Genomic DNA, 25,326 nt, shown 5'->3' with positions numbered 1-25,326 from the left:
TCACGGCTTTAGGAGAGACAATTAAGTAAAAGTCTTTAAATAGAAGTTTGGGTGAAAGCATGAACACTATAAATCAGACATAGACCACTGATTAGTACTTATGGGTGAAAGTTTGTGTTTTCCATTAAACTATGGAAACTCTTGCATGTGGCTATGAGATAAACCGCTGTAGTACAATCCACTGAAATATAAAATTTGGAAGAAATAATAAAATTTAACATGAGTTTATTTAAACTCCTACAATCATTTCAAACAAAGCCATAAGTTAATTGTTTTTTTTTCTTCCATAAACCGTGTGTACGTGACTGGTGGTGGTACTAAAGCATACATTGTCAATATGTTGGCCCTCGTATTCCAGATGTGTTTTCACACAGGTTGGTCAGCAACATAAAGATGAACATGGAGGTTCATGTCCTTGGCCAATCAGATAGCAGGGGGACAGAGTGGGTTTAAAAGCGCCTGCCGTGGAGCTGAACAGACACTGAGGCTCAGACACAAAGCACCATGAAGGCTTTCATTCTTCTTGCTCTATTCGCAGTGGCATGTGAGTATCAGCCTTGGTTTTTACTCAGTTCTAAAGCAAATTTGTTCATTTTATGACATTATGATTTTTGAAAAAAATACTGTTTAATGTCCTGCAGAAAATAACATCTGGTTAATTCTCTACTTCTATAAGATGCTGCTCCCATTGAGGATGAGGATGACAAGATTGTTGGAGGCTACGAGTGCAGAAAGAACTCTGTTCCCTACCAGGTGTCTCTGAACGCTGGCTACCACTTCTGTGGAGCTTCCCTGATCTCCAGCACCTGGGTGGTGTCTGCTGCTCACTGTTACAAGTCGTGAGTATGAATTCAAATCAAACCATAAGCCTGTAAACATTCATCGTGAAAGTACTTTTTTCTGGTTCAAAGTGGAATAATTGTTTCTCCAAACACATGACTTATACTGGTCACCTCACTACAAGTGAAGATGAAATGTATTTTTACCCTCATGCCTCTTTCTCAGCCGCGTCCAGGTGCGTCTTGGTGAGCACAACATCGCTGTCAACGAGGGCACCGAGCAGTTCATCAACTCTGCCAAGGTCATCCGTCACCCCAGATACAACAGCCGCAACCTGGACAATGACATCATGCTGATCAAGCTGAGCGAGCCCGCCACCCTGAACAACTACGTCCGCACCGTTTCCCTGCCATCCAGCTGCGCCAGCTCTGGCACCCGCTGTCTGATCTCTGGATGGGGCAACACCAGCAGCTCTGGAAGTCAGTAAATCACTGCAAACATATCTGAGAGACAACTTGGTAGAAGTTAGTGCATTAACAATATCACATCCTGTTTTTCCTCTTCTCTAGGCAACTACCCTGATCGCCTGAGGTGTCTGGATGCCCCCATCCTGAGCGACAGCAGCTGCAGGAGCTCCTACCCTGGACAGATCACCTCCAACATGTTCTGTGCTGGATTCCTGGAGGGAGGCAAGGACTCCTGCCAGGTACCAGCTAAAGTCTTCATCACTGTTTCTCCAAGTGGACGCAGCAAACTTCAGAACACCTCTGCTCACATCTTGTTTTCTATCTGTGTCCTATCAGGGTGACTCTGGTGGCCCCGTGGTGTGCAATGGTCAGCTGCAGGGTGTGGTGTCCTGGGGTTACGGCTGTGCCCAGAGGAACAAGCCTGGAGTCTACGCCAAGGTCTGCAACTACAACTCCTGGATCCGCAGCACCATGTCCTCCAACTAAAGTCACTTTACAGTCATTTGTTGTGAGACAGGAGAGTGCATATCCTTTTAATAAATAAATAAAACCCAATACTCATTCATCTGCTTGGCTTCTTGGCAGAGCACTACACATTGCACTCAAACTCATGGACTTGGGCCATTAAAACAGCTCTTTAATTAACTCTGAATTGAATAAACCTATTCTTTTAGTGTACAGGTATTAAATGTGACACACTGTATTTAAAATGCTCAATCACAAGTCACTTCTCTTAACAAGCAATTTAAGAACAATATCTTCTTGTCTTCAGCATCATATCATCACTAGGAATATATTGGGATGCAGCAGCAGCAGCAGCAGCAGCAGCAGCTCATGGTTATCTTCAAAGTTCTTCAAAACTTAACCTAGAAATAACAGGAACAATCAAATGTGAATACAAAAGTGACCTTTATTGTTTTCAACTATAGCATAAAACTATATACAACAGATCAGGGTGTCCAGGTGGAAACATCTTTTGAAATATCTTTTTGTGAATTCAGTAAAAATCAAGCCTGACATCGAAGAAGGAAAATGTAGTTTTTCAGAAGCAGTGAACAGCGATGGATGATCAACCAAACTCACGTGATGCAACAGGTGTGGAATGTGCATTTGTCAGTATATTGTCTAGAAAATTTAGCATCACTTGATTTCAGCCATCATATTACAGGTTCACAATAGAGCAAACTCTTTGACAAACATGTTACATTACAGAAGCCGGCACTCACATTCGTGTTGTAGACCAGGGGAAAACAAATTTGGAATCAGTACAACACATCCTCTGAAACATTTTGAGTAACAGACTGACTTATAGTCAAGAAGAGATCTGTATGATATTGATATTTGATATTAAACTCACCTTGTTCATACAGTAAATTAATGCATCGAGAATGATGAGGGGAGAGTGTTTGAAATTGTAAAACTATATATGGACTTTTCACTTCATTGGTCATAACATTCATGGACAACATGACGAGAAAAATCTGAACATTTAATATATACTCTTGAATTTATTGCTACGTTTGAAAAATTAGTTTTTGTCGACTTTGCCAAACAAAACTTTAATGGCAACAAGGAGTTTATGAGTTAATTTAATGTGACCTCTGATCAGTTATTGATTCGAGGTGTGGAGGATGAAGTGTAACAAGAAAAAGAATGAAGATTCAAAATGTTTCAGTGGTTATTTCACTCATAAAAAATAAATATTTGTTAACTGAACTCTGGTGTTTTATAATCACCCAATTAAGTACAGTACAATTTCTGTGTTCAAATACATTTTCATAATAGCCAATTATATTATTCTGGGGCTGGAGTAGGGTTGCAGCCCCCTCCGCCCTTTACGAAATTTTACATTTTCCCTCCATCTACATCTCCTCTGATCTTTTTGATTGGCAGAAATGTAAATAAAGAAACCAAAGAAAGCTTGCTGCCTAATGAACTTCATGAAAACAAACAGCCTCATTATTTTGTACATTCAGTGTATATCTTCATAATTTGGAAACTGACACACGATTGGTTTAATAAACAACTGAACAAATCTTTCAAATCAATGGAGTTGCCTTAACTTTTCCAGGTATGTGTAACAGACAATGTTTTTATATTTTCTGCTCTAGGACTACAGGGCACCTGTGTTAAAGTAAAACAGTTGATGTACATAAAGAAGAGGAACCAGATCTCCATTGAGGTTATTACACCTGGCCTCTAGCATGCTGCAAATAGTGGTGATAAAGGTCTGAAATGTCAGGATATGCATTACCACACACAGCGCACTTAATGCCATCTGAAGACCCCTCATTTGATATGCTTGCATGTCTTTTCACAGTTCTCAAAGGTGTAATGGGCTTTCCAAGTGCATTTTCAGCTACTCTGTCGTGACTGGTTTCTCTATCTTGGATTAAATGTGTGCTGCTGGGACACAAGGAAGATTTACCCAAATCAAGACCCTGATTTTGGACAAAAGAAACCATGGGCTCTAGCGGCGATGCTTGAGGAGTTGGGTCTGGATGTTTGGATAAGGGGCTCGGAGGAGAGCTGCTGTCCCCGGGTTCAGGACGTAATATTACTATATGGTTGTTTGTGGATGGGCTAAACGTTTTCTTGTTAGATTGTGTACTATGATCATCTATGGATAAATCGAAAGCAGAGTCCTTGTGCGTGTCTTGTGTTGAGGAATGGCAGAGCTGGTGATTGAACAGCAAGTCTAGAGTCTTAAAGCTGCACCTACACTGCTCACATTGATAAGGCAGAAACACTTTCTTAGGTCTGACCTGAATCCACTGGAAGTCTGGGTGCTCGCTCATGTGTTTTTTGTAAGGCTCTACAAACCGAAAACCTTGCCCGCACTGAGGACAAGTGAAGCGGCCGCGTCTCTGTCGGTGGACTCTCTGATGATGCCAGAGTTTTTTCCAGTTTTCTAGAGTCTTACCACAACAGGCACAAGTGTAACTTTGACCCGGGGCGTGGGTCAGCATGTGGGCTCTGAGTCTGCCCATGTGTCTGAACAGTCGCCCACAGCTTGGACATAGATATTTCCTGGGGTCAGATCTGTTATCTAGTTTGTTTAACTTTGACACGAGGTGTGAGAGATGGTGAGCCGGTATGACGGTGGACTGGAACGGTTTCTTTAGGTTAGCAAAGCGTTTCTTGCGGCTGGTTTGTGTCTGTTTTTTCTGCTCTTCGCAGTTTGCAGTTGCGAGGGGAGAAGCTGAATTGTATCCTGACGAACACCTTAGAGCAGGCACTGTGTACTGTATTAAAGACATTGTCTCTTCCTCCTTTATCGCAGAGCTGGAGGTGGTTCTCTCTCCTCTACACTGATTGCGATGGGTATTAAATTCAGAAAGCACACCAAACAGCTTGTCACAATACAAGCAGCGATAAAGCTTGGCACCGGTGTGGGCTCGCATGTGACTGTTGAACTCCTGCAAATGGTCAAAAACATTCTTGCAGATGTGGCACGTGTACGTTAGGGAAGGCTTTACGCGTCTGTTGGGTTGCGAGTCGTCGCCGCTTCCCGTAGGTCTACATGTGTGATTCTTTGCATTGCTATAATGAGTGAATGATTTTTCACAGCGTGTGCAGTTGTAACGCTTCACAGACCAGTGTGTCAGCTCGTGAACGCGGAGGAAATAGGCCTGACCGAAAGCTTTGCCACATATATCACATTTATAAGGCTTCTCCCCTGTGTGGACACGCACATGTCTTATGAGGGCAGACTGAAATGGAAATGTTTTACCACAGTACTGACACACTTTTCTTTCTCTCTTTTCTGAGGAAACTGGGGTATTAAGTCCCTCACTGTTTTCACGGTTGTTCCCTCTGCTCCGTTTCTCTAAATTTTTGTTCTCGGAGTCCTGATCCAGCTCATGTGCATGCATCTGCATATGAGAGGCATACTCAGAGCAAGAGAATTTGATCTTGCAAAAAGGGCATTTTTGATATATATTGCTCTTTCTGTGCGTCTTGAGATGAAGATTTAAGTTTGAGTTTTTGCTAAAACCTTTCCCACATTCAGGACATTTGAAAGGTCTCTCCCCTGTATGAATCCGTTGATGGATGATGAACTGAGACAGAAATTTAAATGTACGACCACAGTAACCACATTTCAACAGATTTTTACCTCCTTTTTTAGTGTTGGTCAGATTTGTGTTGGCATTTGCCTGATTATCCGTGTTGCCACTGTCTGTTTTTTGTTGAGTTTCAGTTCCGCTTTCATGACTTTCTACAAGTTGCTCGCTTGGTAACAACACATTATTTATTCTCCTCCTTCTTTTGCCGCCTCTCTTGCGCCTGAAAATGTTTCGCTGACTGTTGGGACCCTCAGATTTAACTGTGGTGTTGGCACTGTATTGTAAAGATTTAGGAATGTTTGACTCTGACACAGGATTTAAATGATTCAGCTCTACCTCTATATTCTCAGTTTTCACAGCAGGGGGGCTCCCGACAGGTTTAGGTGTTTCCTCAGAAGATGTTACGACATCAGTAACAGATGCCTCTGTATTCTGCAACTTAGAGTTCTTTGGAGAGTCCAAGGGGCTTTTTGATTGTGACTCCTTGCTGTCATTCATGTCCACTGATTGTTTTGTTTTAGTTTCATCACTTTGAGTAGGACCTGCCAAGTTTAAACTGTTTAAATCTTCTGAAGGAGTAACTTCAGGCTCAGCTGCTGCTTGGGAACACACTTTTCTTTGTGGTAATGCACCTTCCTTTAGTTCTGTTTGTTGCTCTTGACGTACTGCAGACTGTGGGGAGCACTGGCCTTCCTTTCCATCTGTATCAGTCTCTTGTTTGTCAGCATTTAGTTCCACCTGCTTATCTGTCTCTGCTCCCTCCACACAGCCTGTGTCATTGCTCAACACCGACAAGGTTTCCTGGGAATCATCCAGTCTGGACAGTTTAGATGGAACTTGGTGATCAGCCAGTTTAGGCCTTCTTCTTTTAACAGCTGGTAAGTTGGATGCGTGACTACTTTCTGGAGGAGTCATTTCAGTTCGTTTGGGGTCTACCTTGCTACCAGATTCAGTGCTTCCATCTTGTGTCAAAGGTTGCTTCTCTCCTCTACTCCTCAGCCTACGTACAAGACTGTTCATATTATTAGCATGAGCAAAAGCTGCAGATGTGATTTCTGTTTTTTTTGGCCTTCCTCTTTTTCTTTTTTGCAGAGTGCCTTTTACTTTACAATCAGAAACAATATGAGGATCAGAATTACTTATTAAAGGACCATCTACAGTGTTAGGCATATCACCACTGCTGTGCTTTTCTAAGCATGCTGGCAAAGGTATTGTGGTGCTGATCTCCTTGTGCTGAACTGCATCAGGACCAGCAGTATCTGGATCTTTTTTGTCTTCAGTCAACAGAGGTTTTCTTTTACGAGGGCGACCGCGTTTTCTGTGGGCATCCATGGGCTGTCCATGACTATCTGTTGTTGAGCTGCACACAATCACAGGCGTCTCTTGAGGTTTTGCATCCATCCCTAACTGTGATGATATGCACTCACTCTGTTGACTATTTGTTCTTCTTTCTGTTTCTGAGTTAACATGGCCATCAGGCCCCAGGTGTACCGATGAGCGGCACTCAGGGGCAGTTTCAGTCAGTTCGGTTGCTTTCGTTTCCTCTCCCCACCTGGTGTCCAGGTCTTCCTCACTGCAACTCTTATCTTCAGGTATCTGTGAAAGAAAAAAAACAATATATATAAATATATATTTATATATACAAAAATAAAAACATACAAGAACAAAAGAACATAAATGTTAATGTCGCTATAATTTGTTCAATAATATAGATATCCAGACAAATAAATACATCTATCAAAAGAGTCAAAATATATAATTAAATCTGTTGTTCAATTTACGTACAGTCTTCACATGCCATAGGACCAAAATAAACATTACATTATAATTCAAAGCCCTTCAGTTTTAGAAGTTTTAATGCAGACATTCACCCATATTCCATTTAAAAAAGTTACTCCAAAGATTATGCTGTATACTGTAACAGACGGCATAATTTTTGGGGGGATATGTCTATTTCTCTTTCTCACTAGCTACCTGCTTGCAGTCCGAAGGAGCATGAATGGAATTGCGAGGATGAGGTGTCACAGAAGTTAACTCAGAGACTGTATTTTGGTCACTGCTTCCTCTGCTGAAGGACATTTTACTCCCCATGTCAAGAGTCTGTGGATTAAACAGTGACAAGGAGGTTTTAACTCATAAAAAACAGCGACACGTATTCCTACAGCAAAATGCTGTCACGTCACAATGCCTGGACTAAAATGTAATTTTCCCGCGCTGAAAAAAAAAAAAAAAAAATCAAAAATTGTGAATACGATGCATGCTATGCTAATTTGTCACAATAACTTAGAAGGTACTGGCTGCATTATGACTGTTCAAAGGTAATAAAGCCGCCTGACTCTTTCACATCAGTGATTAAGGTACAGATTAAGGTGTCTACAGTGAAGCACGATGCAAATCTGAACCAGAGAGAAGCCTGCTGTCTCACTGAGCTGCAGACTCACATTTTATTTAAGATATATTGCTCTTGCAAAACTCAGCCAAACTTGAAAGATCAACTTTTCCATTAGCGTAGTCTTTTCTAGGCTTTTTCCAACACAGCAGGGATCACATCAAACTGACGAATGATGACATGAATTATGATTGCACTCTTTTATATAGTTATGGGTGTGTTGCAATCCAACAAACCAAACCATTACAAGCTGTAACTTGTAACTTCCCTGACCCCAATGAAAAACAGGCTCAATCGGCATCACAAGGAGCTAGAAAACCTTTAAGTCCACATAGTACAAATACAATGGGTGAAAATTAAAAGGAATATGTGAAAAATTAGTTGAGAAACAGGATGAAAAATGCCCCCTTAGGACACAAGGGGTCACTGAATGAGAATGAATATGATGTGAATCATATGGTACAGCCTTCACAGTCACCAGATCTCAACCCAGTTGAACACCTATGGGAGATTTTGGACCGACTGGCCCTCCCTGTGTGCAAGTTATTCTGAGTGTACAGGAGAGCGTGGGACATGCATGTTTCAGGACTTGGCTCACGGGCTAATTACAGTCCAGCCAATGAAAAGTACGAGAAACTTGCTACTAAATTTTAAGAAGTGAGTGATGAATATGAACACCTTCCCATAAAAAATAAGTTTCAAGGAAATTAAAAGAATCATTCTTGTGAAAATATATAGTAAAAATATTTTAAAAGGTGTGTTTTTCCACTCAGAAGCTTTATTTATCATCTGTGTCACTCAGTTTTTTAATGCAGGACCAAATAACTTCACAATATGATAGAACTATATTAATACTACACAGAATCAAAATTTCTCAATCCAGTCAACAGTAAGTGGATGTTCGGCTTAGAATACACATACAATGAATCACAATGATGAAATTTAGCTTCAAGAACCAAACTTCAAAATTGTACATGTCAAAAAGTGACATGACATGAACTGGGAAAAGTTGTGAGTTTAGGGTGAGTTACCATGCCAAGACCCCACAGCTGTTCACAACAGGTCACACGTTACATACACTTTAAAGATACCACTTCTGAACCTGAGAACATGCTCTGTGCCAAGGCTCAAAGTGTGGTGTTGCAGTTTGAAAAGCACTAGGTGCACATAACAAGGTCATGCAAAAATAATCTGCACTGGTTTTGTGCAGATACACAGTGGTTGCTATAGTCAGCCCTCCTTTCATCTCCTCTGCATCATCTCTAATGCACACACAGGAGCAAATGGCTTTTGACTGTGGTTACCAATACTAACACACAAACCCACTGAGACATAATTGAGTCCCATTGAACTACATAATATATATATATGTTAAACACCTATCGCCAATCCGACAGCTTCAGCACCCAGCTATCAGTTATCATTAAAAGCTACGAGCAGCATGACTAACAATGTAGGCGTTATCTTTCGGTAGGCCAGATTGCTAGCTGCGGTTATTCAACATTACAGGCCACACTAACCCAACCATTAACTATAATGTCAACTCATGAGTCTCTCTGCATAGCTAGTAAAACGTATGTAGGCTATTTCGCAACAGTTGTAACAAAATGTGATGGGCGGTAGTAAACACAAACTGCTTGCCTGCGTGGGAGAGAGTCAAGACTGGTGTCTGCGTAGCCATGCACTGACCGCTGCTCCACAAGCTAGCTACTGGCTAGCTCAAAGCTAACATATGCTCTGTCGTTACTTTGCTGCTTGGCACTTTTTCTTTACAAGCGCACATTAGGCGTGGAGCTGAGCTGTCAATGTGGACCTGGCTTTCTCTTCTTTTCAGGGCAGTTAGCAGCAGTAAGCCACTCGACATCCACGCACAAAGCAAGCCCGAAGAGTGGCAATCACGGCGAGCGCACAGAGTGGATACTTAAGTGCTGTGGGAAATTTCGGAGTTACGGGTTCTTCAGCAGAAGTGACTTCAAAAGTGGCAAACATGACACAGAAGAGGGGGTTTATTGGCGATAGATGTATTGGTGGCATGTGAAGTTTAAGGACATACAGCTCTGAAGCTGGAAAAGTTATTCTACAACCGCAATTGTAGATTTTGCAGGTATATAAACTATTAACAATGTGCCTGACACTCTTGTTGGTTTTGCCGTTGCAAACTTAAGTAGAGTGGGTCAGTGCCACATGTACCGACAATATACATCCAAATGTATGTGTATCTGTTTCAGTTCTTCCACCCTAAAGTGTTTGGTGTCTGTTACTCGCATAAGATTTTGATATTACATGCTCACAAACAGCACGCGAACGCCGCATGCACGTATTTGGATATCAGCCATTGATATTTACCTCATCATAAATGGACACACAACAGCGCCTTGTTTTTGCTTTGAAACGGCCCCCCCTGCTGGTGGCACAGACAATAGACCCGAGTACATCACTGGGGAAAAGGTGCTTTCATCATCAGAAGTTTAGAGTAAAGATGTTAAATGAGGCACCAAATTAATTGCTAAAAATAATTAATGCATAATTCTAAATAATAATAAGAAAAAAATGTTCATATGAAGTTTAGATAAGCACAACTCGAATTTGGGGAACACAAGTTGATTTGTCATGTTTCTTTCGTTTTTCTGCCAGCAATTCAAATATCACTACATTCACACACTGCTAAAATTTAGATTTTAAAAACAAGGAATCACGGAATCATCTTGTTGAACTAATTATTGTTAATCTAAATTTTTGACTTATTCAGCTTCTGAACAAACTCATGACGTTATTTCTACAATGGAAAGTTTGTCCCAACACTATTGCAGAAGTTGCCACAAGTGTGTTGCACTTGCAGGTTGCTTTGCTTTCACCTTCTGTCCAGATCATTCCACACCATCTCAGTGGGTTTTAATCTGGAGTTAAAGCTGCTCTCCCATCACTTAAATCCTCCATCTAGTTCTTTTCTTCTCATGTTATAGTTATCTTGCTGTCGGATGAACCCCTCACCAACCAGTCCGTCTTCCTTTCCTTTTTTCTATTTTGATTGCAATATACAACACTACTTCCTGCAGTACATTATTGTCCTAATAATGTATCAAAGGATGTAGTACATCTGTTTCTTCCTACACCACCTTTGTACAGACAGAGGGTTTCTAAGTCATCAACAAAAGTTGGGGCACCTGTTGGAAATACATTAACTTAATTTACTTCTATTGCTGCAAGGAAGTGGTCAGTTAACCAATTTCTTAATGCCTGAAAAGGCCCATATTCTATGAAATTCATACAATTTTTCAATTTTTGTTGACTTTAGCCTTTGTTTTGTTTTTCCTTGACATTTTTGTGTCATTTAAGGTTATTCAAAGGACTTGAACTACTGAACTTTCAATAAAAAAACTAAAAATGGGGGAGTTCTAAAACTTTTATAATCTCACTTGCATTTACTGTACTTGTGTACTATCTACTGTACTTGTCAGGCACCATAAACTGCAATTACCTGTTACAGTATTACATGTGATTGGTTTAAATACTTGCACTGCTCGGGTGAAAAGCACTATAAATTCAGTCAGTTTATCATGTGAATAACCTCAGTAATAATATAGCAGGCTGCATTATCCAATAAACACACACACACAGTGAGTTTGAAAATATAGTTTAATACAACATATACTGTATTCTTGAAGTCTGCTAAAACTGGTAAGAACACACATGGTACCGTGGTCAGCTCCACAGCCTCACAACACATTCTGATCATACTAAAACATATTTAAAAAACAAAAAAGGTTTTTAATGCAGTACCTGGTTACCCCATCATACATAAGTAAGCCATGAACATACATTTTGATAATGAACATTATCGATTTACATCTTCTATAACCATTGCAGGGGCAACAACTTTAGATTTGTGTCAACAGTCAATATGGGCCGTTTACTGTACTGGTGAGAATCCAGTTGAAATAAGATGCATGTTAGTTGTCACTATATATCCCACACGTATAAGTCTTTTAAAGTAGTTTGGAACATTGTGTTCCTGTGTGATGAAATCAGTGGATGCGGTTCAACCGGGTGACTGCAATCTTTATGCACTTGGTCCGTAATTAACATAAAATGTCACATGCAAACTGGAAGTGGCTCTCTGGTTTTGTCAAGTTATAATAGGAACAGATGAAGTTACTTGGTAAATCATCTCAGCAGGTTTGTCTGGTCCGCTTTCAACGATGTAACAATCATCATCGTCCATTTTCACTCCTGGTTTCCCATTCACAGGATCTGCACCTTGACCTCTGTCCAGACTTACAGCCACAACCTGGTTTTTCTTTATGTTACCAGCCAATGGAACCTCCAGTTTTAAGTCACCATTCATCTGAACAGGAACTGGGCTTACCAATGGTGTCACCCTCTTTAGTCTGAAATGCTGTTTGCCACCTCGCACTTGCTGTGCCATGAATTCCTGTGCTTTGATACACTTGTGCCTCTGAAGGAGCTGAGCAGTTTCAAAAGGAATTTGACAGACTCGACATGTGAACCCATTTTTTGCAGAGGATATCTGCATGGGTTTGCTCAATACGCCTGATGCAGAGTTTGTGGGTGACTTCATCTGCAAGGAGGGAATGAAAGAAAGCCCCCTACCACTTGACTTGGTGGATGCACTCAGATGTGGACTCTGATTCTTTGATAGAAGGGAGACATTGGTATAAGGCTTGGATGTGCTGGGATTTCGACTGTATGTCTGCAGGAGTGGAGTGACACGAAACCCCTGAGTGCTTTTACTGTATGATCTGATATTCTGATTTTTCAATTGCAGGATGGAAGTGACACATGATGTCCGTATGCCTTTACTGGTTACACTGGGATTCTGCCTTTTTAGCTGTATAGAGGAAGGGACCTGAGGTTCCTGAGCACTCGGGTTCTGACTCCTATGTGTGCTGGCTTTGTTTGGCTTACCGAAATTCAGAGGTTTTGCAGTAATGAGTCTGAATTTGGTAGCAGTGTTGGGTGAGTTACAAACATGGAAGCGAGGCACTACCTTCTTGCTGGAGAGCAGCAGCCCACATCCTATACAGCCAGAAACTTTGTCTGTGACATGAGAGCTGTGGTGGGAGATGAGAGAGGTCTTTGTCACAAAACACTGCCCACATTTACCACAAGTGTATGGCTTTTTCTTGTTAAACTTGCGCACCGTATTTATCACCACGACTGGCTGGTAAAGTGTCCAAAGATCCACTGTTGGTGCACCTACACCTGCAAAAATATTCTGCATGTCTGTTGTAGAGGTGGCAGGATTTGAGAGGAATGATGCTTGTGACACAGCGGGGTACAACTCAGGCACTTGTGAAATCTTTGAAGATTGCATGGGAACTGGCAAAGGACCTGATGAAATGGGTCGCTGCAGCATAGGATTTACTGGCATAGAAATTGATGCCACATTGTTCATTTTAGGTGCCTTCCAGACAACCTCACCTGTCTGTAATCTTTTTAGCTTCTCCTCCTCCTCTATGCGCTTCTCAATTCTGCGCTTCTTTATTGTTTCGTGATCAAGCACTTGGTGCCCAGGCTCATGTGTCGTGCTGTGCTCCAACATGTCACTGTACTGGGTAAACTCAGTTCCACAGGAGCAGATGTAACTTGCAGCAGAACATACATGTTCCTCCAGGCTTCTTCGATCTGAAAATATTTGCTCACAGCTGAAGCAAAACCGGCCAGCATTTATCAATTCTGTGCTTAATCCATCCTCCAGGACATTTTGCAGTTTTTGCTGTCCTCCCTCCATGATCAGGCTAGGCATGGATGTGTTCACTGATGATGCAGAGCCCTCCAAAGAACCCTTCCTGCTGATGGAGACAAGTTTTAGAATTAATATAATCATAAACAAAATAGCCCAAGTAAATTGGACAAATGTTCAAATCAGATACACCCCATTATTTTATGGTAACCGATACAATCTGGCTCTGAGGAACTACCTATGCTAATGGGAACTGCATGCTAAGCTAGGAAGAGAGGGCTGTCATTTTACAACATCACATATAGCCTCTTTTTTGAAATACATAAATAAATGACCTATTTGCTCGTTATCGTTTTTTGGCAAAAACTTCTGAACCCAGCTGAACTCTACTAAGTAATTTCTCACTTTACACCCCGTGGCTTGTTAAATACACACCGTAGACTCGTCACCAAACCAAATAATACGATGATAATATTTACTGAACATTTTTCCATACAAGTAAATGGCTGAGAAAATGCTTTAGCGAGACACGTTTTACAATTTATAATGTTAGTTTGTTGAAAGCGCGCTTACCTTGCTATGCTAAAAGCCTATCATGCTAACGTTAGCCTCAATTAGCTCATAGACAATAACGTTAGCTTACTTTCACATGAAATCAAAGTAGCGCCGTATCAATATTCTGACATGTCCTCCTATTAAACCGCAAACAACTGGTCGATTGTCTCTTTGTGATACATTCAGAATCGGGCCAAATTGCCGGCATTTAACGAGTAGGTAGCAGTTAGCCTACTAGCCACACCAAAGCGAAAAAAAAACCTCCCTCTTCTTCTGCGGATGGCGCATTTCTACGGCGATACGTCAGGGCTTGCGTCGTCATACTGACACCTATCGAGTGGAGGTCCTGGTTCACTTTTAATGTTATTACAGTGGGTGAATTTTAGTCTCGACACAAAGCTGACACTTCAATCTTGAACATGAAAACAGACAGTTCTCAACTCAAGCTCCATTTAGTCGTGCTTGTTTAAGCTTTCAACACAGTCCTCATCAGCAGATTGACAATTGCCTCGGTTGCCATGGAAACACAGATGTTTCAGAGCACCTCTAGGTGCACATTTTACATTTTGGCACTATATATCTAGTCCTTGATCAAATTGACATGACTATTATTTTTTATTTGACAGTATGACAAACTGATTGTACAAAATTTTTATTTAATCTTTAGATTCAATAAATAGGGGATGCTATTACAGTGAATGTATAAATCAGTCAACAGCGCTAAGGTTTATAAAAAAAATAAAATAAAAAATTTTTTGCTTCAGGTTTCCTTAAGATCCGACTTTGAAGTAATGTTAGGTCCCCTTGGATATTTACTGTTAATTTGCATTTATGACAGACTTGTGTGGCAACAAATGTTATAAAAGACCATGGCTTGATTAACCTGCTAGGGGCTGCAATTAAGCCCTGTTCCTCATACTCTCCATGCAACTTGTACAGTTTTACTATGCAGGAATACTGACTGGCCGTGGTCATTTGATTTAATACATCAATTTGGGTAAATATGCAACATGCAAGCACAAAAATGAGATAAAGTAGCTCTTAAAACTGGGTTTTGACACATGAACTTGCTTTAAGACACAGCCTTAGTAACTAAATAACTAAACAGGAACCACTTTAAGGCCCTTATCCTATCAGTTGATTTGCTTTAGTGGTGCATTATTCCAAATTTTCAATAAAATAGCAAAAATCACTTGACAAGGTAATGTTGGAGTCTTTGGGACCCCCAAAGTTTTGCAGCACCTGTTTGCTTAGTAATCCAGTCTTGATTTCATTAATCATTTTGCTCAAGCCCCATTCACAACTTAGAAATATGTCAAATTAATTCTAAAATGAACACTGGAGTTGTGAAGTAGTTCTAAATTACATCCATCTGTAAATAATAACTACACAAAATCTTGTGCACACAGAAAATTACATAGTAATAAAGATGTTACATCTGCCTAAATACCTAAAAAACTAGAAGCCATCTGAAGGGTTGGACAATAGGATATGGATAGTTGTAAAATTATCACTTCTAGGCTTTATTAACTGCAGTTATTCTCCTAAATTGGAGAAATATAAACCATGGTCATTGTGATACCACTCATAATTTTCATGTTAAAACATAGCTCTGTACACATGGTATTAAAAAACAAACCCTTTCTTGTGTTAATCCTGCACTTTTGCCTCAAAGACTTTAAGGAAGATATAAGATCTCATATCACACAAAAAGATGTAATGTACATGTTTCACATAGCAGTTTAATAACACCAGGAACAACAACGAGCTATATCACAACCTTTGTGATCAAAGTTTGGTTACCAAATAGTCAAACATTTACAGGCTAATGGCGTTATGTAATATAGGCATTAACTTGACAGAGCTAAAATGTATACTATATCAAAGCTTTTGATTTACAGTGGCAAGCAACTATGACACACTCCTAAGAGTTGCTTAAAAAACACCACCTTATGCAGCTGTACAATGTTTTCTTGAAAGTAAAAAACAGGTAAAGTTCAACTGGCAAATAAGGAAGGAACAAACTATAACAAGATGCGCTGTGTTCTTAATGCACCACCCCCATGTTACACATTTTTTAGTTTCATTGAGAAGTCAGCTGTTCTTGTGTTTGTGGCTTAATGTCTCCAGCCATGATGCGATGAATCCTCCTGCAGTGGTTTTTGAGTGATTTAAGGTTTGGGTATGTTCCCTGACAGACATCACAACGATATGATTCAGACTGTTTGTGTGTAAGCAGGTGTTTCTGCAGACCGTCGACAGTGCTAAACCAGCGAAGACAAACAGGGCAACGCACAGGCTTAATGGCAGGCTTGCAAGCACCACTCCTCTGGTGAAATGTAAGACTGATTGTGTTTGGGAAGTCAGAGTTGCAGTGAGAACAGTGGTAGGTTTTCAGTGGATTTGTCTGTAGATTTGTAACCCGTCCACCTTTGCATCGATTCCAAGATATATGCCTTCGAAGGGAACAGCGGGTGGCAAAAGTGTTGCCACACCGTGTGCATACAATCCGCTGCTGCTTTTTTGTGGGATTTGGAAACTGCTCTGGCCGTGGTTGTTTCTGTGGAGGCTGATGCACTGACTGGGGCGGCTGCTGCTGCTGCTGAGCTGGTTGTTGCTGAAATCGAAGTAATAGAGGTTGTGATCGTTGTGGTTGCAGTCCCTTCAGCAGCTGGTGATGAGGATGCATATGAATCTGCAGATGAACTTCATAGTCTGCCCAAGAATTAACAGTCTCTCCACAAGTCGGACATGTGTAGGATTCCTGAGCATGTTTCTGCAGATGCTCCAGGAGAAGCCTTGGAGATGTAAATCCAACCCCACACTCACACGTCACCCTCCTTGGAAGTACAGAGGGCAGTGACATGATGCCCCAGTTGCCTCCATCGTCCTCCTTGGTTTGACAATCTGTTGTATTGCCTGACAAACTCTGCTGTCCAGTCCCTCTATCTACATCTGCCATTGTTCGTTGCAACTGACATTTTTTACTGTGAACCATCATGTTATCTTTGCGATTAAACGTCTTCCCACAGACAAAACAAGCAAACATTGGTTTCATGCTATTTGCATTCAGTTGAATGGCACCATGACTACCACTCTGTGTTACAGTCCCAAGTGAACGTGGCCTAAACCCACATAGTCGGAGATGACGCCTCAAAGTAGATGCCCGACTATAGGTTTTCTGACACCTGTTGCAAGGGTAACGTTTTACACCATCTCTGACAAAGTAGCGCAAGCTAGCGGGTGTCGCCTCCACATGTCCAACTGACACAGATGTCTTCACCTCTCTGTCATCACCGGCCTTCTCTGCAGAACTCAGCACCTCCATTTCATCATCCAAGGGCATTGTCCACTGCCCTTCATTTTTATCTTCATCATTAACAGGTGTTGAATCCCAGCTGTTTTCCTCTCCTTGCTGGAGTGAAATTCCACTCAGAGAGGCATCCTTGTGCTGCTCCATCATTGAAGGTTTGGGGTAGAATGGTGAAAAACTTTTTGCTGGATTAGTCCAGGCCAACTGTGAAACTGCAGACTGGTCTGAGTTCGAAGAGGTCACTTCCACCTTGATACGACCAGTTACTTCAGTTCCTACACCAATACTCTTAGAAAATTGAGATTCAGCTATAACATCTGTGTCTGTTTTAGCTGTGCTATTTGATCTCAATACGATCATTTTCTGAATGGGGGGACTGGCTTGCTGAGAGAGGGCTGAGCCTGTGCCCTGACACTTGTGCATTTTAAGGTTCCACCTCCGTGCGTAGCTGTGCTTGCACAATGGACAAAAGAAGACCTTTTTCGTGTTGTTGAGCCTATGGAATGCCATTATTTTTTGGGAAAATGGTAACTTGTTCTTAAACGAACCTGATGGCTGTACGCTCTTGTTTCCTAACTGAGGGCATACGTGATTGTCACGTAAAGGTAGCCGCCCAATGATCAGCTGTTTGCAGCGACGACAACATTTAATCCTTTCTTTTTTGTGCAAGAAATGATGCTCTGTTAGTTTGTCCAAGTTTTCAAAGACCCTACGACAGCGGCCACATTGATATGTCCCATACGTACCATTACCCATTGGATCCATGAGCTTTTGACGGGTTTCAAGAACCACAACAGGGGAGAAAGTCTTGGTCAAAGAGACAACTCTTTTCTTACTGCACTCAAGAATTCTGCCAATAGATGGACCTTTTGTCTTTATACCAGGTTTTGCAAGCAGTCGCCTCAACTGTGCAATAGAGAGGTCGTTGATCGGGGAAACCTCAGTTTTTGCTACTGAAGTTATATTAACAGGGACAACTTCTTGTTTGGGGGTAACTGTGTTATTGTTTTGATTCTGAGACTGAATAGGTGAAAAGCGCTTCATGTACGCTGATGCCAGCAACTTCATTAGGGAGTTGTTTTTGGGCATAGAGTCATTCTTTTCAATGCTGAAAACAGAATTAGTTTTGTCCTGGAAATGCATGTCCTCTACAGTCTCTGGTATTTGCTCTGCTGTGGACAACATGTTGTTACGTTGTTTTTCACTGTTATCCTGGGGGGGTGTACATTGCCCTTGAGAAGTGGTTGCAAAGGCAATGCCATCCCCTAGGTTTACATTGGTTTTATGATCTGTTAATGTTGGCAGGTCGACAGGTGGGGACCTTGAGGTAGAGGGGCAAGTAAGGACCAAACCTGGCTGGGTTACAGTTGGATTAAATGATACATGCTGGGTGGGAAAAGCTTGATCACATCCCTTTCCACTTGAGAGAACAATATTGTTATCTAGAGGCTGCAGTAGCTGAATTGGAGATATATGTGAACGCTTGTGTTCCAGCATAAGACTGAAGTCCTGAAATTCCTCTCCACAATCACAAATATAAAAAGAAGGCGAAGGGCTCTCAGGCAAAAGTGTTGGTGGACAGGGGTGCTCACTGGATGGGTCCATACTTGCAAACAGTGTTTCATGTGGGCTGATGTTAGGCTGTGGAGTGGGAGTAGAACCCTTGGAGAGTGCACTTGCATGGGTCGCCTGATGTACTAGCAAGGAGGCCAGTCCAGTGAAGGTGGCTGAACAAGCCACACAACGATACACTTTGGAGGATGAAGTATTTCCCTGTAACCCCAGCATCATGGGAACCACATGTACAAGGCAATCCAGTTGTTGTGGTCAAGCAAGGCAGTTTCCTGTAAAACAAAACGACATACACAGCGATGTCACTAACTGAAAATAGACAGTCAAAATTTTCAGTTTGCAAACATGTTAAGGATACATTTTTTAACTTAAAATCTTTCTACTTGTTTTAATAACATGCTTGTATACACCAGAACTCATTTTAAACATGGATACTAATGCAAAGCAAAAGGAACACAAAAAAGAGAAAAATAGCTTGTGTGCTTTACAAAAAATTGTCAATTAATTTTAAACCATAAGACAATCTATATAATTTGTGCAGTGAAACATTACCAAATTTCCTATTCAGACAAAATATTGATTGTGAGATTTTAGCCAACATGGCCCGGCTGGTACAATATCTTACCAGGTCCCTTTCAAAGGGCCCTAAATTTAGACCAGTAAGCCATCTACCGAAAATGCCATGATTAGTCAGTGCTGCCTTGGCCTCAATTTTCTCCCAGAGTCTCCAGAGTCCACCTAAAGGATGCCCTGATTTGCAACATGTAAAGTCATCGCCCCCTGTCTGCCACTAGTCATCAAATCCATCAGGCTCTTCTGCAAAACTCGATCACATCCCATAGCAGAAGATTTACGACCCCATTTCTCCTTGACTTGTATAGCATGCTTTAGCTGTGTCATGACTAGGTGCATTTCCATTTTATCCACACAGTAGAGGTAAAAAAAAATGCAGACTTGTGATACAGTGATCATGTCTGGGCAGGGCCAAAGCAGGACAGTCTTAGCTGTGTTTTAGAGAAAAATCAAGTGGCAAGACGTGTGTGGTCATGCAGGAAACTGGAAAAGCACTGACAAGACCCTACACACCCATGGTACACCTACAAGTGTTTTCTTCTTAAATCTGTTCCCGATTATCTTCTCTGAACTGTCTGGGTGTGTAGGGTCTTTGTTTGACTGACATCTCACTCAAACGCTGTAAGCACTGTTGCACCTGCTAGGGTGGGAACACTTACACCTTTATCATTCTTAATGGTACACATAGTTGGTGGTCTCACATGATTCCCACCATAGGTCAGGTTAAAAAAAAAAAAACATTCACGCCAGCCTCTGAATTGCAATTCCGAGTTGGAGATATTGGGAATTTCTGACAGCGACAATATCTCCCACTTGGTGAAACGAACTGTAGACATGTCAACAAACTGTTGGAACAGTGGCTGCAAGTACACCACTGCTGGTAGGTACATCAAAATGAAATAACATATTACCACAAATACAGTCAATCAGCTAATTATATTAGCGTTATATGTTAATAATGTGTGAACACTAAGGGGTGATTTCCTTTTCTTCCTATTCTGCTGGTCCACTAAACAACACATCACTGTAACACAGGAATACATGTAGATCTGAATGAAACAACAGATTACACACCCTCTTTACAACATTAACTAATAATTGGTACTTTGTCACTGCTATGATATGTGATGATTTTCATACATGTTTTTTTAATCACAAGATTTTTTTTTTACATTATTTTTATTATATTTTCTGTGTATTTGCTGGGGATTTTATTCAGTAATGGAATAAAGAATACATCCAGTGTATTGTCTATAGTAATCAAGAAGTTTTATTCTACTCTGTTGAATGTCCTATGAGATCAAACGTAGCTAGTCTTTTAAACCATTGTGACAGACTAAATAAAGGTTTCTGATATCTTTTCTCTTTGCTCTGCCTAAAGCACAACACACATAGAAAGCATTTGTGATGTCACTGTGTAACACATGTCACTTTCCTGACTCACAGAATAGATAAACTACCATTTGATCAAATGTATCAATCCACACTGACTCACGAGTAACTTGTGTATTACGGGCATCACCACAAGCCACCCCCCTTATTTTGAACTCTCCCAAGTCTAATTTTTTTTTCCACTGGCAGGCTTAGTGATGCATGCTGTACAACTCTTCTCCAGTACACTATGCTTAATTCACAAACATTTTCCATGAAGGTAATGTTTTTAATTTGATGGACTTTCACTGCGTGTTTAGTGAAGTAACCTTCACCGACAGTTGTGAAAATCAAAAAATTTCCCTATGTATAAATATGACATAGCTAATACCACATTAAAATGTTTCCACTGAGGCACTGCAAAGCTTTTATTGTGAAGCAGCTACTGGAAGTGCACCAGTATTCGTCACCACAGGTTAGTTTTAGTCTGCTGAGACTTTGACATTATTGTGCAGCTTTGTTTTCAGGTCAGTTTTAAAAACATAACAGCCACAGTGAATGTGAGAAATGCATTTTGCAATTTGGGCAAATGTTAAAGCTCCAAAATGCCATTAAGGCACCACAAAACTGTAACAACATCAGCACTAAGAGCCCAATATTAGGAGATAAACTCTAGCCCTAAATATACATTTATATTGAAGGATTAATTGTATGACAAAGTATTTAGCAAACAAGTAACAAAACAAAGGAATAATGATTATTCAATTAAGCCTATCTGGGTGTGGCACAGAAGCTTGATGTCAAAGAAAAAGGTTGAAAACATTAGGTGAAGCTGGTTTAAATGATACACAGTTTTGGGTGTGAAGCTCACTCCTCCTGTGTCCAGTGTGTGTGTGTGTCACTTCAAAGATGCTCCATAATTTTGAGGTGAAATAAAAATGACCTGTTGCACAGATATGTCTTATACCACAATATGTAAACCGAAGACAGTTGAAGAACATCCATGTGTGACTTTAAATTCTGAGAGACAGGTTAAATAGCTCTCATACATGTATTCATATTAACTGTAAAGTGTTCTTCAGCTTCTTCACATGCACCACACATACATTCATTACACAGTCCGATTAAAGGTTAACCTCTTTTAAAAACATCACCCATTTTAGGTCATATTTGGACCCCTCTCTTAATTATTCAGTATTATTTCATAGTTGTAAACTTGCTGTCCGACAACAGACATACACTTAAGTCTCTAAACCTGAACAATTGAGGTTCAGATGCATGAGGAGGAGTGGTTTACGTACAGCTTGTATTATTTGACTAGGGAAATGACACCGAGCTCAGTAAGCCACCGAACATCAGGTGGACCTTAAACCACACGCAGGAACGACACCGTTGCAAGGAAAAGAAGAAAGGAAAAAACAGCCACCCTCAGTAGACATTGGGGGGTATGCTAGCTTGCTAATGCTAAGCACACTGCGAGCCAACATAGCAATATTGTTGAACAAAAATAATAATAGTCTATCCTTACACACACACACACACAGTATCGTTTTAACAAGCTCCAGTCTCAGGCTAACGAGCTTCCCACATGGGCTCCATTGATCCAACACATGCTTCCTAGCTTGGCATCTGACCCTACCACATATACATAGCCTCTTTCAGTCTTGTCCACATATCACAGATGGGTTGCGAGTGAAAACTAACCAGGGGGAGGTGGTCGGCCACGTTCCTGCGGAAGGCCGGAGAAAGGGACAACTAACGTTAGCAAGCTAGCTACCATGACCTATGAAGCTGCTGTTGCTGCACAATAACCAACCGCTCATATCTTCACGTACTCACCAGCCACAGGAGCCTGAACGATGTCCTTCGCAGAGGAGCCACAATGGCTGAGCGGGAGGAGGAAAAATGGCTGGGCACGCATCTGTCCATGCAGAAGCAGAAACTCTCGAGGGAAACAGGGCTCAGCACAGCTTTGTGGTGTACAAACGTGATGCTGTGCCAGGAGGAAGAGCACCAAGAGCTGCAGCTGCAGTAGGCGCGGAGCGACACTGTCGGTCTACATAGCGCAGGCGCAGTTAACCCGTGCCGTCCAGGACAGCGCCAGGTTTGTGCGCTGCTGTGCCTGCGGTGCGCTCAAGGCGCGCTCTGATTTGGCGCTGTGGCCACCGTCGGAAATGCAGGTCATGTAAGGCGATCTGTCCCACATAAACTTTAGCCTTTTTAATTCATTTAACTCCTATAAATAATGCAGATTTTTTTATGTTCAGCAATTACTGTTACCTACCTTACCTCTTTACCTATTATGTCTAAAATTATGTGTGCTCTGTGTGTGCTGCCTACCTGGTGCCAAGAGGGTCCAGACCTTAGTTAGTCAATGTACTGATGATGTATTATTATTTTGGGAAGGGTAATGTTCAGGCACAAATGAGGATAATTAATACAAATTTGACATTAATGACCCTGGACTTTGCACTGTCCATTTGGTAAATATAAACTGCACTTTATCCAACTAATGCTTACTACATTAACAGTTCCTGATTAACCAGCCAGGGGTCTCCAGGGCAAGAGGTTCCATTTTCTCCCAAGCGATGTCTTAAACTCTGATCATATTCCAAGACAGGACATGCGTATGCAGACACATTCCACACATGTGCATTAGAAAACTTGATACTCTGACAGCAAGAAGAGCTCCTTTGCTTGTTTTATTTGGCTGAGTATCATAACAAAAGTCAAAAAAAGGAAACAGTATGTGTGACCACTTAACAAGGATAGAAACAAGAATTGGAAATGTACATGCGTATGATGGACGAAACATTTTTTGGGTTGCAGACGTACACACAGGTTGGGGTGCGGATCCTTGCAGACTTTGGCAAATGAAGAAATTTACATCATGCATACCCTTGTGACTGCAGACACAGAAAACATTGGCCTCCAATTAGTAATTATAACATTAGAGTTGATTAAATTTTAACTGAGGATCCCTATAAAATTGGGACCTCATTTTAGGTGTCACCTTAATTTCAGCTTATAATATGCTTTAGTGGTGCACACAGTGACAAACTTAATTAGCAGTTTATTAAATTCTAACCGACTATCGGCCATATGGTGAACCCCCTGAGGGTCTGGGGGCTTGATGCACTTGTCCATTTGCCCAGCTGGGGATTCAGCCTTGACTGCCTTAGCCAATATGGTTAGAAAAGCAGTTGGCTGTACGGAGCAGCTGCCTCAAGTTCAGGTATCTTAAGGTGTCATTCATGACTGAGGGTGTCTTTTGCAAGAGTGACTGCCATTCAGCAGCAGGTTCAGTGAGGCAGTCACAGTATCATTAACTGTGGTGGTGAGGAGAGACCAGATGCGTTAAGCAAAGCTCTTGATTTACTGACTGACTGCACCAACCTTCACTTGTGGTCATTATATTTGGACACATTTAGAATAAATCACACTGCAAATAGCTGATTGTGGTGGGAACTTCTGAAAATAATGGACTCACTCAAGAGAAAGTGTTCTGTGAATGTATTCATCCCACTTGCAAGTGAGCTAAAACCAGTGACATGGAATGTAAGAAGCATTAAAAGACACATAAGCACATAGGATGTCAAAGGCTGAGAGCCGCTTTCTCTCAGACTGGCATACCTATCTCACACAGGTGCATCTCACCAAGTTGTGACATCTCTGAGAAACAGGGGGAATAGATGTTAACTTGACACAAAACATAGGAGAATCACAACTCCATATTTGGTAAATGACCTTGAAAAGGTACAGGAAGAACTGTTTTGGGTTCTGAGAGAGGCCTATAACGCTGCTGTGAGTGCTGACCCCTAGTTGCACTCTTTTGAACTTTATTTGCACTCTATTTTCCACTACACTTATTGTTTGGGTACCTAAGGATGATGCCCCCAGGCACCTTCTTGGACATCAGTCAACTGGAAAGAGACCCAGGAGATTCAGCACACAGTTCAAGGATGACATCTAATTGTCCAATGGAAAAGTCCAAGAAAAGCTGTAACTCACAAAAAAGTTATATATGCATTTTTCTTGTATCCTGGGCCATAGTATATTTGAATCAAAGTCAAACCTCACCCCTGGAACTACATCAGGATCTTGTTTGGGGCAGTAACTGTGGCCTGGGCTGTAAATCTGGACCTGGGTTCATGTGGTTTACTTTCAGACTTGAGTGTGGGCCTTGATTTTGTAAAAATGTCTGTCCAGAAATACATGTGTATTCAATAGTCAGGCACTGTCCAAACCAGAGAGATCAAAATGGCAAAAAAATTGATCAAGTTATTGGCCTGCTTCCTTAACTTGAAGTACAGAAGGTTCAGTCAGTTTCAATGGCAACATTATCTTAAGCTGCCCCTTACAAACACACAGGTCACAATGTTGTCCAGAACACACACTGTCTAACATTGCCTCTGCTCTGACTATTTATTTGAATTAAGACAAACAACACAAGCGCTGCTGGGGTGAGATGAGACTGAAAATTGTGGCTGACATAATTTGTCACAGGACCTGTGTTTTGATTTGGCAAAGCTAAG

At 41.2% G+C, this 25,326-nt stretch overlaps 3 protein-coding genes across 8 annotated transcripts; 1 reads left to right on the top strand and 2 right to left on the bottom strand.

Moving 5' to 3' along the window:
* The first annotated feature begins 504 nt into the window (after nt 1-504).
* LOC130172106 (trypsin-3-like) lies at nt 505-1,820 on the top strand. The gene is made up of 5 exons (XM_056380534.1): nt 505-544; nt 677-839; nt 1,006-1,259; nt 1,350-1,486; nt 1,584-1,820. The coding sequence occupies exons 1-5, from the start codon at nt 505-507 to the stop codon at nt 1,731-1,733; spliced, it is 744 nt and encodes a 247-aa protein (XP_056236509.1). The 3' UTR covers nt 1,734-1,820.
* A 317-nt stretch (nt 1,821-2,137) lies between these two features.
* Nucleotides 2,138-9,620, bottom strand: si:dkeyp-84f3.9 (zinc finger protein 629). Its single transcript, XM_056380087.1, has 3 exons — nt 9,345-9,620; nt 7,289-7,414; nt 2,138-6,910 (listed from the first exon to the last, which is right to left on the bottom strand). Exons 2-3 carry the CDS (start codon nt 7,403-7,405, stop codon nt 3,434-3,436), a joined length of 3,594 nt encoding a protein of 1,197 aa, XP_056236062.1. The 5' UTR covers nt 7,406-7,414; nt 9,345-9,620; the 3' UTR covers nt 2,138-3,433.
* A 1,701-nt stretch (nt 9,621-11,321) lies between these two features.
* Nucleotides 11,322-22,901, bottom strand: im:7147486 (zinc finger protein 135). Of its 6 annotated transcripts, none has more exons than XM_056380093.1 (3): nt 22,631-22,901; nt 13,981-19,119; nt 11,322-13,516 (listed from the first exon to the last, which is right to left on the bottom strand). In XM_056380093.1, the coding sequence occupies exon 3, from the start codon at nt 13,468-13,470 to the stop codon at nt 11,830-11,832; it is 1,641 nt and encodes a 546-aa protein (XP_056236068.1). In that variant the 5' UTR covers nt 13,471-13,516; nt 13,981-19,119; nt 22,631-22,901; the 3' UTR covers nt 11,322-11,829. The 6 variants fall into 6 exon arrangements, with proteins under 6 accessions (XP_056236068.1, XP_056236069.1, XP_056236067.1 ...); XM_056380094.1 differs by having other exon boundaries at nt 11,322-13,513; XM_056380092.1 differs by having other exon boundaries at nt 14,051-19,119.
* Between the last annotated feature and the right edge of the window lie 2,425 nt (nt 22,902-25,326).

This window comes from Seriola aureovittata, chromosome 7 (genome assembly GCF_021018895.1).
Source record: "Seriola aureovittata isolate HTS-2021-v1 ecotype China chromosome 7, ASM2101889v1, whole genome shotgun sequence".
Classification (NCBI taxonomy): domain Eukaryota; kingdom Metazoa; phylum Chordata; class Actinopteri; order Carangiformes; family Carangidae; genus Seriola; species Seriola aureovittata.
The sequence above is the reverse complement of the archived record's forward strand: the minus strand, read 5'-3'. Positions and strand labels throughout refer to the sequence as shown.